The sequence below is a fragment of the Patagioenas fasciata genome, chromosome 4 (genome assembly GCF_037038585.1).
Source record: "Patagioenas fasciata isolate bPatFas1 chromosome 4, bPatFas1.hap1, whole genome shotgun sequence".
Taxonomy (NCBI): domain Eukaryota; kingdom Metazoa; phylum Chordata; class Aves; order Columbiformes; family Columbidae; genus Patagioenas; species Patagioenas fasciata.
The window spans coordinates 75,164,514-75,176,911 of NC_092523.1; the positions used below are offsets into that span (position 1 = coordinate 75,164,514).

The 12,398-nt window shown below is 38.2% G+C and overlaps 1 protein-coding gene across 4 annotated transcripts in view; it reads left to right on the forward strand.

Moving 5' to 3' along the window:
• TBCK (TBC1 domain containing kinase) overlaps positions 1-7,596 on the forward strand; it is a 95,889-nt gene extending 88,293 nt beyond the window's left edge. For all 4 annotated transcript variants that reach the window (XM_065837823.2, XM_071808211.1, XM_071808210.1 and 1 more), the window contains one exon: positions 6,921-7,596. In XM_065837823.2, the coding sequence (XP_065693895.1) occupies positions 6,921-7,031 (111 nt within the window). In that variant the 3' untranslated portion in view covers positions 7,032-7,596. The remainder of the gene's footprint in view (positions 1-6,920) is intronic.
• The last annotated feature ends 4,802 nt before the right edge of the window (positions 7,597-12,398 follow it).

Below are 12,398 nucleotides of genomic sequence, written 5' to 3' on the forward strand. Positions count from 1 at the left end.
CAACGAGTGCTCAGCTGTAGCTTTTTTTGATGCGTGGCAAATAGCATGTTTCCTGATTTTTGTCTCTTTCAAAGTCAGCAAGTGCAAAGGCAGATCATAGAATAGTTATGCAAATGTAGGAAGGGGATTTTTCGGTGTCTTTTTGGAAAGGTGACATTGCTTCTTCATCTCCCTTCAATCAGCTTTTGGTGCTAAGCCATTATCTGTTTCCGTTCCCAACTTTTTGTCTGTGTTGACTGAAATTGGAACAGGAGAAATACCTTACGTGATATTAAATCATGCTCCAGCAACTCAGTTTTGACAGTGACACGCTTCTACTTGTGTGGTGTGGTTGTTTAATATATATGTGTTTCCCCAATGGTTTAATATATGTGTTTTATTGTCAGTTAAATGCTATAACAGAATAAAGTACACAGGATATTTTCATCTGCCTAATAATTAGCAACCTGTGTATTTCTTGCCTTGGAAAAAGATAAGCTGGAAGTCAAAGCTTAAAAAACATCTCTCTTTGTCACAAGGTAATAAATTCTAAGTTGTAACTTTTGATTGTTCCACTGATTATTTTTTATCTAGGTAAGGTATGTTGCTATAAATACATTGTCTAGACAACTTCTGCAAGTTACTGAAGCAAAATAGTCATTCTTATTGCATCACAGTAGCTAACAGATTAAAAGATATGAATGAACTCCAAAGCGAAGACAAGCAGCCCTGATTTTCCATGGGATCTTTCTGACCCTTTTCAAAGCAAGAGGGAGAGGGTCAAGTTCAAGATTCTTTTTGTATAGCGTATTCCTAGCCTGAAAGAAAAGAACAAAACATATATATGTGAAAGTAGTATTTTTATCTCTCACAGCACGCTATCAAAGATACATTTCTTCTTATAAAAAGGCTGAGACACTTAGTGTCAAATTACCACTGAATTTGTGTGATTTTGTTGTCATCTTCCTCAGACCTTTTAAAAAGACCTTGCCAGAGAAGCAAGTCCCTGCATGCTGAAGCTGGTTTCTCGTTATAAGCCCATCTTAAAAACCCAAATGGATACCCATGAAACTTCATAGGGTGATCTGAAGATAAGGTGTTGCAGAGAAAATTAAAGGGCAGGTGCATTCGTGCTTCTAAAGACAGATGGGTTTAGTTAAAAGGGTCAAATGAAACTGCTGGAGTTAAATAGAAATTAGGCAATGAACTTCTTGATATGTATCCAGTATACATCTTCTAGATTCTGCACTTTCTTGGAAATATTCTGCAGAAAAGTGATTGAATGAGTGGAATGAAAACTGAAGGTATTTTCTCTCTGCAGGGAAGGAGGGGCTCCTTACGGTTCCCACAGTGGCTTTTTTCCATGTTCGTTTTGTTACAGCATCACCCCCTGTTCTGCAGTCAGACTCGGGGCCTACTGGAGCCATCAGGAACCTCTTTGTTGCCTTCAAAGAGGAAGAGATAAAGCTTGTATTTGATTCCTGCAAGAGGGAATGTCTGTTTTGTGGGAGGTCCAAGGACTTTTGTCCTGGAGTTTAAGAAACAGGACAAAACTGGCAGGGTAGGCATGGCCTCAGTAATATCTAAGATCTGGTAGTTTCTGTATGGATTGACCAGAGTGTTCCTCATCATATCTAAGATCTGGTAGTTTCTGTATGGATTGACCAGAGTGTTCCTCATCAGCTATCTCTGTGGTTAACAAAAAGACCCCAGTTTGGGTAGCATTAATAAAAAGCATTGCAAATCACAAAGTAGAAGTTTTTCACTACCAAGTATTTCTCTGAACATTTTTTCAACATCTGGGACATTCTTTAGACTTGGAGGGGGTAGAATCTTTCAGAAAGACTCGTGCTTGCTTTTTATATTCAACCCAGCTCTTATGCATCTTTTTAAAAATACTTATTTCTGTTCACTACCAGCTTTTTTGTTTTCTGTTGAATCAAAACTAGGTTTGCTTTCTGCATTTTAATTTTGCAATCCATTCATCTGTACTGGGTGCACTGGGTACATTTTTGTCAGTATAAATTAACTGGGTTGCAACAGCTAAATCTCTGCAGTTGAGTTTCATTTTCAAGTGCTCGCTCTCAGCTGGGTATTCTTTTAATATATCATTATTAAGTGGACAGCTAAAAATGCAGGTGTTTGAAACTTGGTGAAATTTGAGTGTTTACTCTTTCTCAGTCAAACTTATTCTGCAATCAGCTATTAAATACCTGTTTCTGTAGGCTCGTTTTCAAATCTTTCCATGCAAGTCCTTCAAGTTAGTGCTGTGTTTTTGTACTGATGGAATGGAAAGTGCTCCTTTTTGGCCAGGTCTGCATGTGAAGAATTTTTCCTTGATCTTGTTAGAGCAGTTAGAGCTTCTTTTTCTCTCTCTCACACTCTTTTCCCCTCTCTTCCCTTCTCTCCCTCTTCTCCTTTATCTTCTTCCTCTCTTTTTGTGTGCTCTCTCTTTTTTGTACCCTATTTTCTTGCCATTTTTTAACATAGTATGTGTTTGCACAGATCTTGCTTCTTGTGTTTTGTACTTCCATTTAGTTTATGCTAATACTGTAACCATTACCTAGGTGCTGTTTTGTTGATATGGGAGGCTTTAGTTGCCTGTGTTTCCCTTGGTGTTAAATAGCTATTTCGTTTATCTGGAACCCTTTAATATAAAAAGTAGGACTAAGAATAAACTTGTCTGCTTTGTGGCATACAGAAAGTGTTATTTAAAAAGCTGTCCGTGAGAGGTTTGCATAACGTGTTTACAAACTAAAAACTAATAAGGATCTCAAGGCAATGGATGAATGCAATGAAGCTTGGTTAATATTTCTCCTCCAGCTTCTAAAGTATCTCTTTTCTTCTGGCTCTGTCAGAGTATGCTATTAACATTAATGCCCTGGTAACATTTATCACAGCAGAGTCTTTTTTGGTATTCTGGTACAGTATGTGCTCCTCCTTCCCTCCCAACTTGCCCTTTAATTCCAGCCTGTCACAAGAATGCCTGTGAAAGTGGCTGATGTGTACACAGCAACCCTGCTGCTGTGGAACGATGCTGCTCGAGCTGGGTTGTGTTATGAGATTCAGCTGTAGACACTCTGCGAATGTGATGTGCCTACTTGAAAGCTGTGATTTGACTGCCTGGAACAGGGTAGTAGGAACATTTATTAAGGTTCTTGATGGTACTTAAAGGGGCGGTCCTGTTGCGCTGTTTGTATTGAGAGCAACAGCAATATGACAGAAAAAGACTTGTGATTTATGAATCTGTATGCAAGAGATCAGGCATTTATCACAGGACTTACGTTTTGAAATTGCTTTAGAAGAACAAGTACTGATTGCAACCTCTCCCTAAAACCAAACCTTCTTTTGAGATCTGGAAGAATCTCACCTGCTTCAGAAGGATAGAGAAGAAACAAGAAACTTCCCTGTTCCTTTCTGCTCCTGACTTGGTATATGTTAACAATTACTTTCTATTTTGCCAGCTTTCACAGAATTTTCAGGCCCATTTTTCAGAATCAATAATTTCACATAGTTATGTGGCTTATCTGAATTGGTTCAAAGCTTAAAAAGCAGAAAAACAGGTCAGGAAACTTGATAGGTGTGACAAAACACGGCAGAAAGAAGTCTGAAAAGGGAAGTTTAAAAAAGATCTTGAATAGGGGACATACCTGGAGCATGTTTAATATTTGCTCAAATTTTGATGTGAATTTCCTGTGATCTTGTCTATCTTTGAAAGCGCGAATTCTTATATCTGCTTGAGAGAGTCTTAGCTGACTGCTTTCAAATGCAAATGAAAATTTTCTGACTCAGTTATATTCACCAGAATGGGTGTTTTATGTGAAATGTGTTGATGCAGTACTTAACAGAGGAACAGTGTTTCCGAGGTCTTCACCAAAGCCATCACATAGTAGTCATTAAACAAGTTGCTCAGATATTCATCCTTCCATATATAGTATTTGTTGTGAAAGTAGAATAGTAAGAGGAAGTCCAATTAAAGTGCTGGATGCAGATAGAGAAAACAAAGTGATAGAACTTCTTGGGAAGTACATTTTGAGGGCAGACCACCTGAGGCAGAAAGGAAGAAGCTTGAAGTCTCATAGCATCCCTTTGATCCTCTGCCTCAGAAAAGCATAACTCCATTTCCCCACGTAGTGTTGTCTAAAGGAAAACTGAAGCATCGCAGAGGACTGAGATCCATTGGTGGTATGGGAAACAGATATATCTCAGAAGTAACATCAACACAAGCTTCTGATAAAGTTGAGAAAGTGTAATCACCTTATAAATGACAGAGGTTCATTTCTGTTTAAAATCAACTTGTATAATGGAAATTTAATTGTTCGCTACCTTTATATGTTTCAGTAACTTTCTCTTTAAAATGTAGGTGCTTTACTAGGTTAACCCACTTGCTTATCTCCTCACCGTGTTATCTCCTGTCTTAAGAGCACCTCTGTAAATTAGGTTATTTAGTGGACTACAAATTACATATTCAGGTGCCTGTTATTAAATTTCAAGTTGACACGTTATGATAGCATTTATAAAGGAAATAGAGCCCATGTGTGAAGTCCAAGGTGGCAGTTTCTGCTGTAGAAAGTCTGCGGCATCAATTCAGAAGGGCACCTTTGGCTTTTTTTGATGCATGAAATTTTGCTCTTTTTGGATCACTGATTTTTTTTCAAGTTTTTAGGTAACAATTTTTTTAGTCTTTCTTAATTTCTTGCATATAAGTTACTGATATTTGAACATAAATGAAGGTCATGCTGGAGAGGAAATCTATGTAGCTATTTCAAATAGTCCTTCCTGTCGTGCCCTTCCATCAGTGCACAAGCCAGAAACAACACTTTCATGTGTTTTGAAAATACTGGCAGGGAAAGATACCGGGTGGTGTTGGAATATTTCAGAAACAATGGTGAACAAGTTCTTGTCTGTGCCAGATGACTCCTGTGTCTGGGAGAGGAAAGCACGAACCTGTGCTGAGGAGCAGAACTATAAAAAGTCCAAGCTTTAATTAGGAAGACTGCAGCGCTAGTAAGATGAGCAGTTCTAAATCTACTCTTTACCAAAAAATTACTGTTTCTACTTCCAGTAACACAATGTGGGAAGGCAGAAGGTAAAACTAGGAATGTCTTTAATCGGATCAAATCCTATTACCCTAGGAGTTAAACCTTGACTCTTTTCTTCTTTGCAGTGTGGAGACAGGTGTATATGCAAAGCTGTTGGAGGCTGATATTTGGAGTTGGATGGCAGCTCTCAGCTTATAGCAATGTATATGCCTCTGGGCCCCTGACTAATTGCCACAGCAGTGAGGTACCAAAAGTATCAGAGTATCTTCCCTGCTCACTGGGTTTTCCCTGGCTGGATGTCCAGATGCAGTTTTTTGAGCTGTATTTGCAGGCTTTCTAAGTGAAACTATGTAGACAACTGCAGACAGTTCTGTGACAGCTTTAAAAAAATTAAAAAGGCAGTTCATCTTGTGGTATATCATCTTGTGCTTTCTGCCTGTCGTTTGCTAACAGCCCCAGATTCTGCACTGCGTGCTCTGCAGAGGCCCCAGAGAAAGCAAAGGATTCCTCCCCATAAGGTTATAAAAGAACCTCTTGTCATATGTAGTAAAGAACATTTCCAACCATATCTTGGTTACTAAAGCAGTTCTAAAATATGGTGGGACACAGGCTCAAACCCTAAATACAAAGTATTGTTTGTATATTTTCATTTCAGATTGTGTGGAATGGTTAGTTATATTATGCCTAGGGCATCCAAAAACTTGGAGCAGAGTTTACAGTTTATTATCAGAAGTCTGAAATTATCAGTAAACCGAGAGTGGAACCTCTCTGCTGGCACATGGAACATTGTACTCAGCAAATAAGAGATGCTTAAACTTACTTTTGGTCTTCGTTAGGCAAGTACTTAAAACAAACATGACAGCCAAAATGTCCTTGCTGATCCACTGACCTCTTATTCTGCCTCAACAAGTTCTCAGTGATTACAGAGTAATTATTTCAAGGTAATCATGTCGTACATCTTGTTCTGCCTTAATATCTGTTATACTGTCAAAGGTAATTAGAAGGAATATAAATGTAAAAAGAAATCCCATGTACTAAGTTTGGATGGGGTGCCTACTGCTGTTCTTGAGTTGGTAATTAAGTTGTTTGTGCAGAGTTACTTATTTGGACATCATGGTTGCAGTGGGTTCTGGAGTTGTATCACAAATCATTTTCAATGGTCAAAAAGGTAATTCTGAACATTTTACATGGCCCATTTTGAAGCACTCGATTTTATAAATGGTACTAATCTGTCAATCAAGTGTAAAGCAACGATCTGAAGACTGGGATGGCAGGACAGTCTCTTACAGCTATTGGAAATAAGGGAAAACTACTGTAGTTTCTCTTGGATTAATCCATTTTGGTGGCTTGCTTTTTAATGTACTGCAACCAGTATTTAGAAGGGAAATTTGACATGTTCTACACAAAATATTCCTTTGGGTTGGAGTTTTGATATTTTGCTATGTATTTGGTTATTTTAATTTTTTTTAATCATTATCATTATTTTGATACACAAAATATTGTTTCTTCATCCATGTAGCAACTTTTCATGACGAGTTGCTACCCAGAAACTGACAACTCGTGTGTTTGGTTTATGGAATGAATTAATTGGGGAGAGAAGCTCTGAAGGACTTGGGTATATGGAGTGGGGGGGTTCAGGGGAGCTGCCAGACCCCAAATTAATATCTGACATCTGTGAGATCAAGTCTTGTTGGACGACTTTGACAGGTAAGCAAGTGACTATACCATCAAAATGACCACCAAATTCATCCCAGCTATTTCAACACAGACATGGGTTCCTGTGATAGACCAGTTGGTGCAAAGAAAGAACTTCTAGGGTCCAATAATTTTTTGTTTGGCTTTCATTACTTAACACAATGTTATTTCTATTTAAGTGCACTAATGGTATATCTGTTTCAGTTTGCAGCTCATCTAGTGAAAAACAAGTACCCAAGGGTCTGCATCCTGGATGGAGGAATCAACAAGATCAAACCGACTGGTCTCCTCACTGTTCCTTCTCCACAAATTTGACTGTAAACATTTGGGGCAATCCATCTGGATGGGGAAGTCTTACCATACAATGTGGATATCCTGAACCCAAAGGGCATTACAGCCTCTTCGTGATACAAGCTGTCCTGATGATTGGTGTCTTATCGTGCAGGTCTAGAGAACGGGAGCTTTGTGTTTATTCTTTATTGTAGAGCTTCAGTTGGAAAACATGAAAACTGTGAAGCTTCATACTTTCCAAGGAGCCTCTTCAGCACTGATGTAGTGCACAACTGGTTGAACAGGTCTGAACACAAAAAGAATAAATCAGCTGGCATTTGGTATCTTATAAGTATTTCTGCAGAACAAAATATACTGGCACTTGAGGGCTCTAAGCTGCACTTAAATAGATTATTTTTCAAAAGTATTTTACTGTGAATATTGAAAGTAGCAAGCTGAAGCTGTACCCTGTGTGTAGCCTGTGAAAAAGCATGTTCTGTAATATTTTAAAGAGTAATTGCTGTGTCTTGTGACTTGTTTGCTTTTTGAGAAAGCATTTTTTCACCTGGATTGGAAATAAAGATGTCTCCCAGATTGGAAGTCACTGTAAGAGCTGCTGCTGAGTCAATCCAAACTGTATCATATCCTGCAGAAGTGGAGAAAGCCTATTCCTCTGTGGAGAATTCAACATTATTTCTGTAAACACAGCAAATACAACAACTTTTGAAACAATTACATTTACCAGGAAGGTAGGCTTTTGACAATACCAAGTCAATACTTGACAATACTATAGATCAGTTATTCCACAACTAACAGTGCTTTTCCATTTTAGAAGCTCATGCCTTAAAAAGAAACAATGCAGTTTTTAATTTTCATATAAAACATTATCAAGTAATTGCTCCTGTATGAATTGGAGGTGCAAAGTTCTCTTTGGTTCTCTTTCAGCTTGTGCTGTCAATTTGTTTTCAGTCATATTTCTTAAACATGAACTTTAAAACTGACAGATGGAGACACCAAACCTGTTTCTAAACTGAACTGGATGTAAATGCTGTAGATGAGTAAAAATGGGCTTCCACAAAGAGCATAAGGGGATTGTGCACTAGAGATGTGGAAATTACTTTGTAAAAGAAGCCAAAAGTGTTCAAAGTCTGAACAGAAACAGGAATTAGCATCTCTGTTGCTGAGAAGCTAAAATTAAATTTGAATCGAACAAGTACCACTTCTCAGGAGATGTGAAGAAGCCCCTACCCTAATTTCTGCCCCTCAAAATCCAAGGTTAGCTTTGCTAGCAGCTCAGGTCTGTTATTCTAAAAAGAAGGGGCGGTGTAAGGCTAGGAAAAGAACATAATCTGTCTTCAAGAATGCTACTCGAAGTAGTACCTTGAATCCAGGAAAACCAGTTGTAATAATGTAAGATTGACAGGATAGCTCTGAAATTAAATGAGAGTTTGGAAGAATTTATTTTACAAGACAAGAAACTTTTCTATTTCTCTTTCTACATTTTTAAAGTTTAGAGAACACTGGTGTGACATGAGGCTTAATAATCACTGAAGTGTGGGGATTAAAATGTATTTTATAACATGAGCAAAATGACACCAAGGATTTGCTCTCAATATGGTTATCATGTGCCTTAGTTGAGGATTTTGTGATGTGAACAGTTTTTAGTTTGGCAAAAAGCAAGCTGCACCAGCTAACTTTATTTCATATTTCTTCTGTCACAGGAGATTTCCAAAACTTAGACAGTTGGGAGAGGACACAGGGAGGTCAGTGAGAAGGCTGTGAAGTTTCTATAAATTGCAAGCAAAGTGATCACTTTTTTATGTTGATTTGGGGGTTTTTTTGTTTGATTTTTTAATTTGTTTGTTCCTTCAGGGTGTTTTGTGGGTTTTTAGCAGTGCTGGGTTTTGAGTTTTATTGTTTTGGGAGGTCGTTTTGAACTAAACCGTGGAAGATGAGACCTTGTGGAAGGCATTTACAGAGGAAGGCTTCGTTCTCATGTGTGCAATGGCCAGATGATTTTGTCCTGAATCTTGAGAAGCTTGCCTCTAGCACTATGTGCCAACTCCAGGAGGGTTAGTGTTGCCACAGCTGTGGTTTTGAGAACACTGTTGGAAAAAGTATGACAGGTGAAAAGAAAATGGGGGAAGAAAAGCACTTTTTACCTCCTTTTATCTCAGCTGTGATTTGTCTAAAAAATCCTGTGGAATTACAACATAGTTTTATATATATATTTATATACATATATATTTATAAGCTTCATTTGGTCTAAGGTCAGCATAATATACTGAAACTTTCAAGAAGTTTTTGACTTTAAAAATCCAAGATGCTTGGCAGAGTGACCAAGTAAGGGATTGGAAATGAAATATAGGGACAGATTATCAGGTTCCTCTGTTAGCAGATGGTCCCTATAACAATCTCTGGTGAGGCCCATGGTGCTCAGCTGGCTTTAAAAATAACCTGGAAATGGAGAAGAGCATTGAGGTTAATAACAAGATTCCTGATACTACAAAATCATCCACTGTGATCAAAGTTTTGCCTGACTGCACAGAGAATGAGAAAGACCTCGTGACACTCGGTGTCAGAGAGATTCACTATGAAAAGGTACAGATGGGGCTTAATGATAATCAGCAGTGAAATCATTGATAGATAAAACATCATTGCAAATGCCTAACAGCAGCCAGAAAGCCACACAAGGTATTGGTGATTGTAAAGAACTGAACAAAACAAGTTATGCCATCAGAGAATTAACCTGTATGGTACATTTTGAACACAGCACAGATGCTTTGTAGTACAAAGAAAAATACGCACAGGATTAGAAGGGATGTAAACTAGAGTCAAAATGAGATTATGCTAATTATATTGACTGAAACTCTTCAGTTTGGAAATAGAGGCAGCCAAAATAGGAGATCCCGCCTTTTGCAGAAAGTACATCCTTAAAATGTATAATTTGTCACTAGAAGAGGCTAACAGTTCATAAAAATAGTCATAAAGAAGGATTAGACAGCTTTGTGGAAGAGCTCTATCTGACTGACTATTAACCACAGTGGTTGAGAAACAATATTCAAATCAGGGCTTTTCTGATCTGTTGTTAAAAGAGGCTGGGAGAATACACCGGAGAAAGACTTCAGCCTGTTTCTTGCACTCCCTTTTCATGCATTTACCCTTCAAAAATGGATATTGGACTATACCAAATATAACAGTTCAGGTGATGTTATATGTTTAATGCCAGATTGCTGTTTATTTCTCCTTTATACAGGTGCTCAGAGAATGGCTGTAAGCACAAAGAATAGAATGTCTTTGAGAAAATGGGATATAATGTGTACCCAGCCACTAATTCCTGTAGTAGGAAGCATTCTATATCTCCTATAGATATTTTAATTCTTACAGAAGTCATCTTTTGCATGAAAAATAATATTTAACAGGTTCAGTCTGATTTTGGTTTAGCTGAGTAAGATTCATAGGCTATGTATTCTATTTATATATGAATATATTTTTGACAGACTTAAAACTGCCATTAATTAAAACTATACATTATAAAGTAGCATTTACACATATTTTCCAGGAGAAGTCATGAAAGAGGATGTCTAAAAGCAGGAAATATCAGTAACTGCTAAAGAGTATTGATTTTTTCCCCATGTAAATAAAAGTACCTGGAAGGTTCTGTAGCAAACAGCTGGATGTGCCTGCCTGTTGCTGATGTACTTGCACTTATTACTTTAGTCAACATATTTGAAACTGTGCCTATAGATAGGCATTCTGTGCGTGTTTATTTTAATTCACTTATGTAGGACAAGCATTCGGTCACAAAATTGGCTTCTAATCTCGTTTTCCGAAGACAAGGAAAATCATTACATTTTGTGGTAATTTCTCATTCATTTTTTCAGTGTTTGCCTGGTTTAAGAGTATCAAAATGTATTTGCTCTGTTACCCCACCAATTCTGGCACTGCTTTAGTGGAGCAAGCAGTCATCAGGTTTCTTAGAGCTCCTGAAAGATTTCTGGAGGCCAGGTTTTCCCAACATGTACATTTCTTACACCATGGTTTGTCCATAGAGATCTAGCAGGGGAAAGAAGTTCTTCATCTTTCATGCTGAATATCTTCTACTGCCAGCAGAAACATGTCCCACCTAAACTGTTTGGCCTGGAAAATGCAGCCGCTCCCATTCTGGCTTTTTTCCTACTATTATATTTTAAAAACATCCCGAATCTGCCCAAGCCACCTGTGCCTGCTGTTTCCCACCACGACAGGTTCCCCATGTGGTACCCAAGTGGGCATCTAATAAGAACAGAACAAAAGTGTTAAACCCTCTTTTGGCAATCTCACACCTATCAATCATGGCAGACTGTAGAATCGTTTAGGTTGGAGAAGACCTTTAAGATCATCGAGTCCAACCATTAACCTAACAGTGCCAAGGTGACTGACTGTGAAACATTTCCTGTTAAACTAGAGAGTCCTTCAGACACAGTCTTTTGAGATTCTTATTGCACTTTGCATCTAAGTTTCTTGGGATTTTGTTGTTGGCTTTGATTGTGGTGGTGTAGTTGTTGTTTTATTGGTTTTTTTACAGGCAGATATTTGTCCTATTTGGTCCACTCTTTTCAGCAAAAACTCAGACTATTTGCTGTTGTCCTAGAGACCTCCCTTCCTGGACCCATCTTGTCTCCCTTGTCATCCTGGTTTCTCTAAGTCTAGATCCTATGTGACCATGATACCTTCCCAGTTCAGGATGGGAACAACTCACCTTATGGAGCAAAAAGAAGATGCAGTGTTTACTTCACTTTAGCTTTCATCAATACGATTCACTTCAGGTACTTCTGGTTTTGTTTGTGGGGTTTTTTTGTTGGTGGTGGTGGTTGTTGTTGTTTGGGGCTTTTTCTTTGTTTATTTTATTTAGAATGCGTTTTCCCTTTAGATCTAGGTACTCCCCACCAGTAGTCTCAGGTATTTGGTAGGCAGTCTTTCTGATATTTCTAAAGTAGAAACAATAACCATAGCAGCTCAGCAGAGACGGGTATGTATTCATTTGATTAGGTGATTAATTTTTCCAATCTCCTGAATAATCTCTAGAATTGTGAAGGGCTAAGTCATTTGTGAGAGTGGGTAAGGTGTTGAAGTCCAATACCACCCTTTCCTTGTTTCTTTTTCCAGGATTTAATCTGTTATTAGGCTGACGAGACCACTACACTTAAGTTCATTGCCTTCTATGCCTCTGTGTAGACCTAACCTGTGTAAGCATAATACAGCAGTGCAATGTTATTTCTGTGACCTTTTGCATATCACTATCCAAACTTCCTTGCTATTCTAGCCAGCCAAGGAAGATGCTTATTGGAAAAGCTTTAAGGTGGTCTTCAGAGCTGCACCACACACAACTCAACAAATCAAAAAATCCCAAATCACATGAGCTCTTCAGCA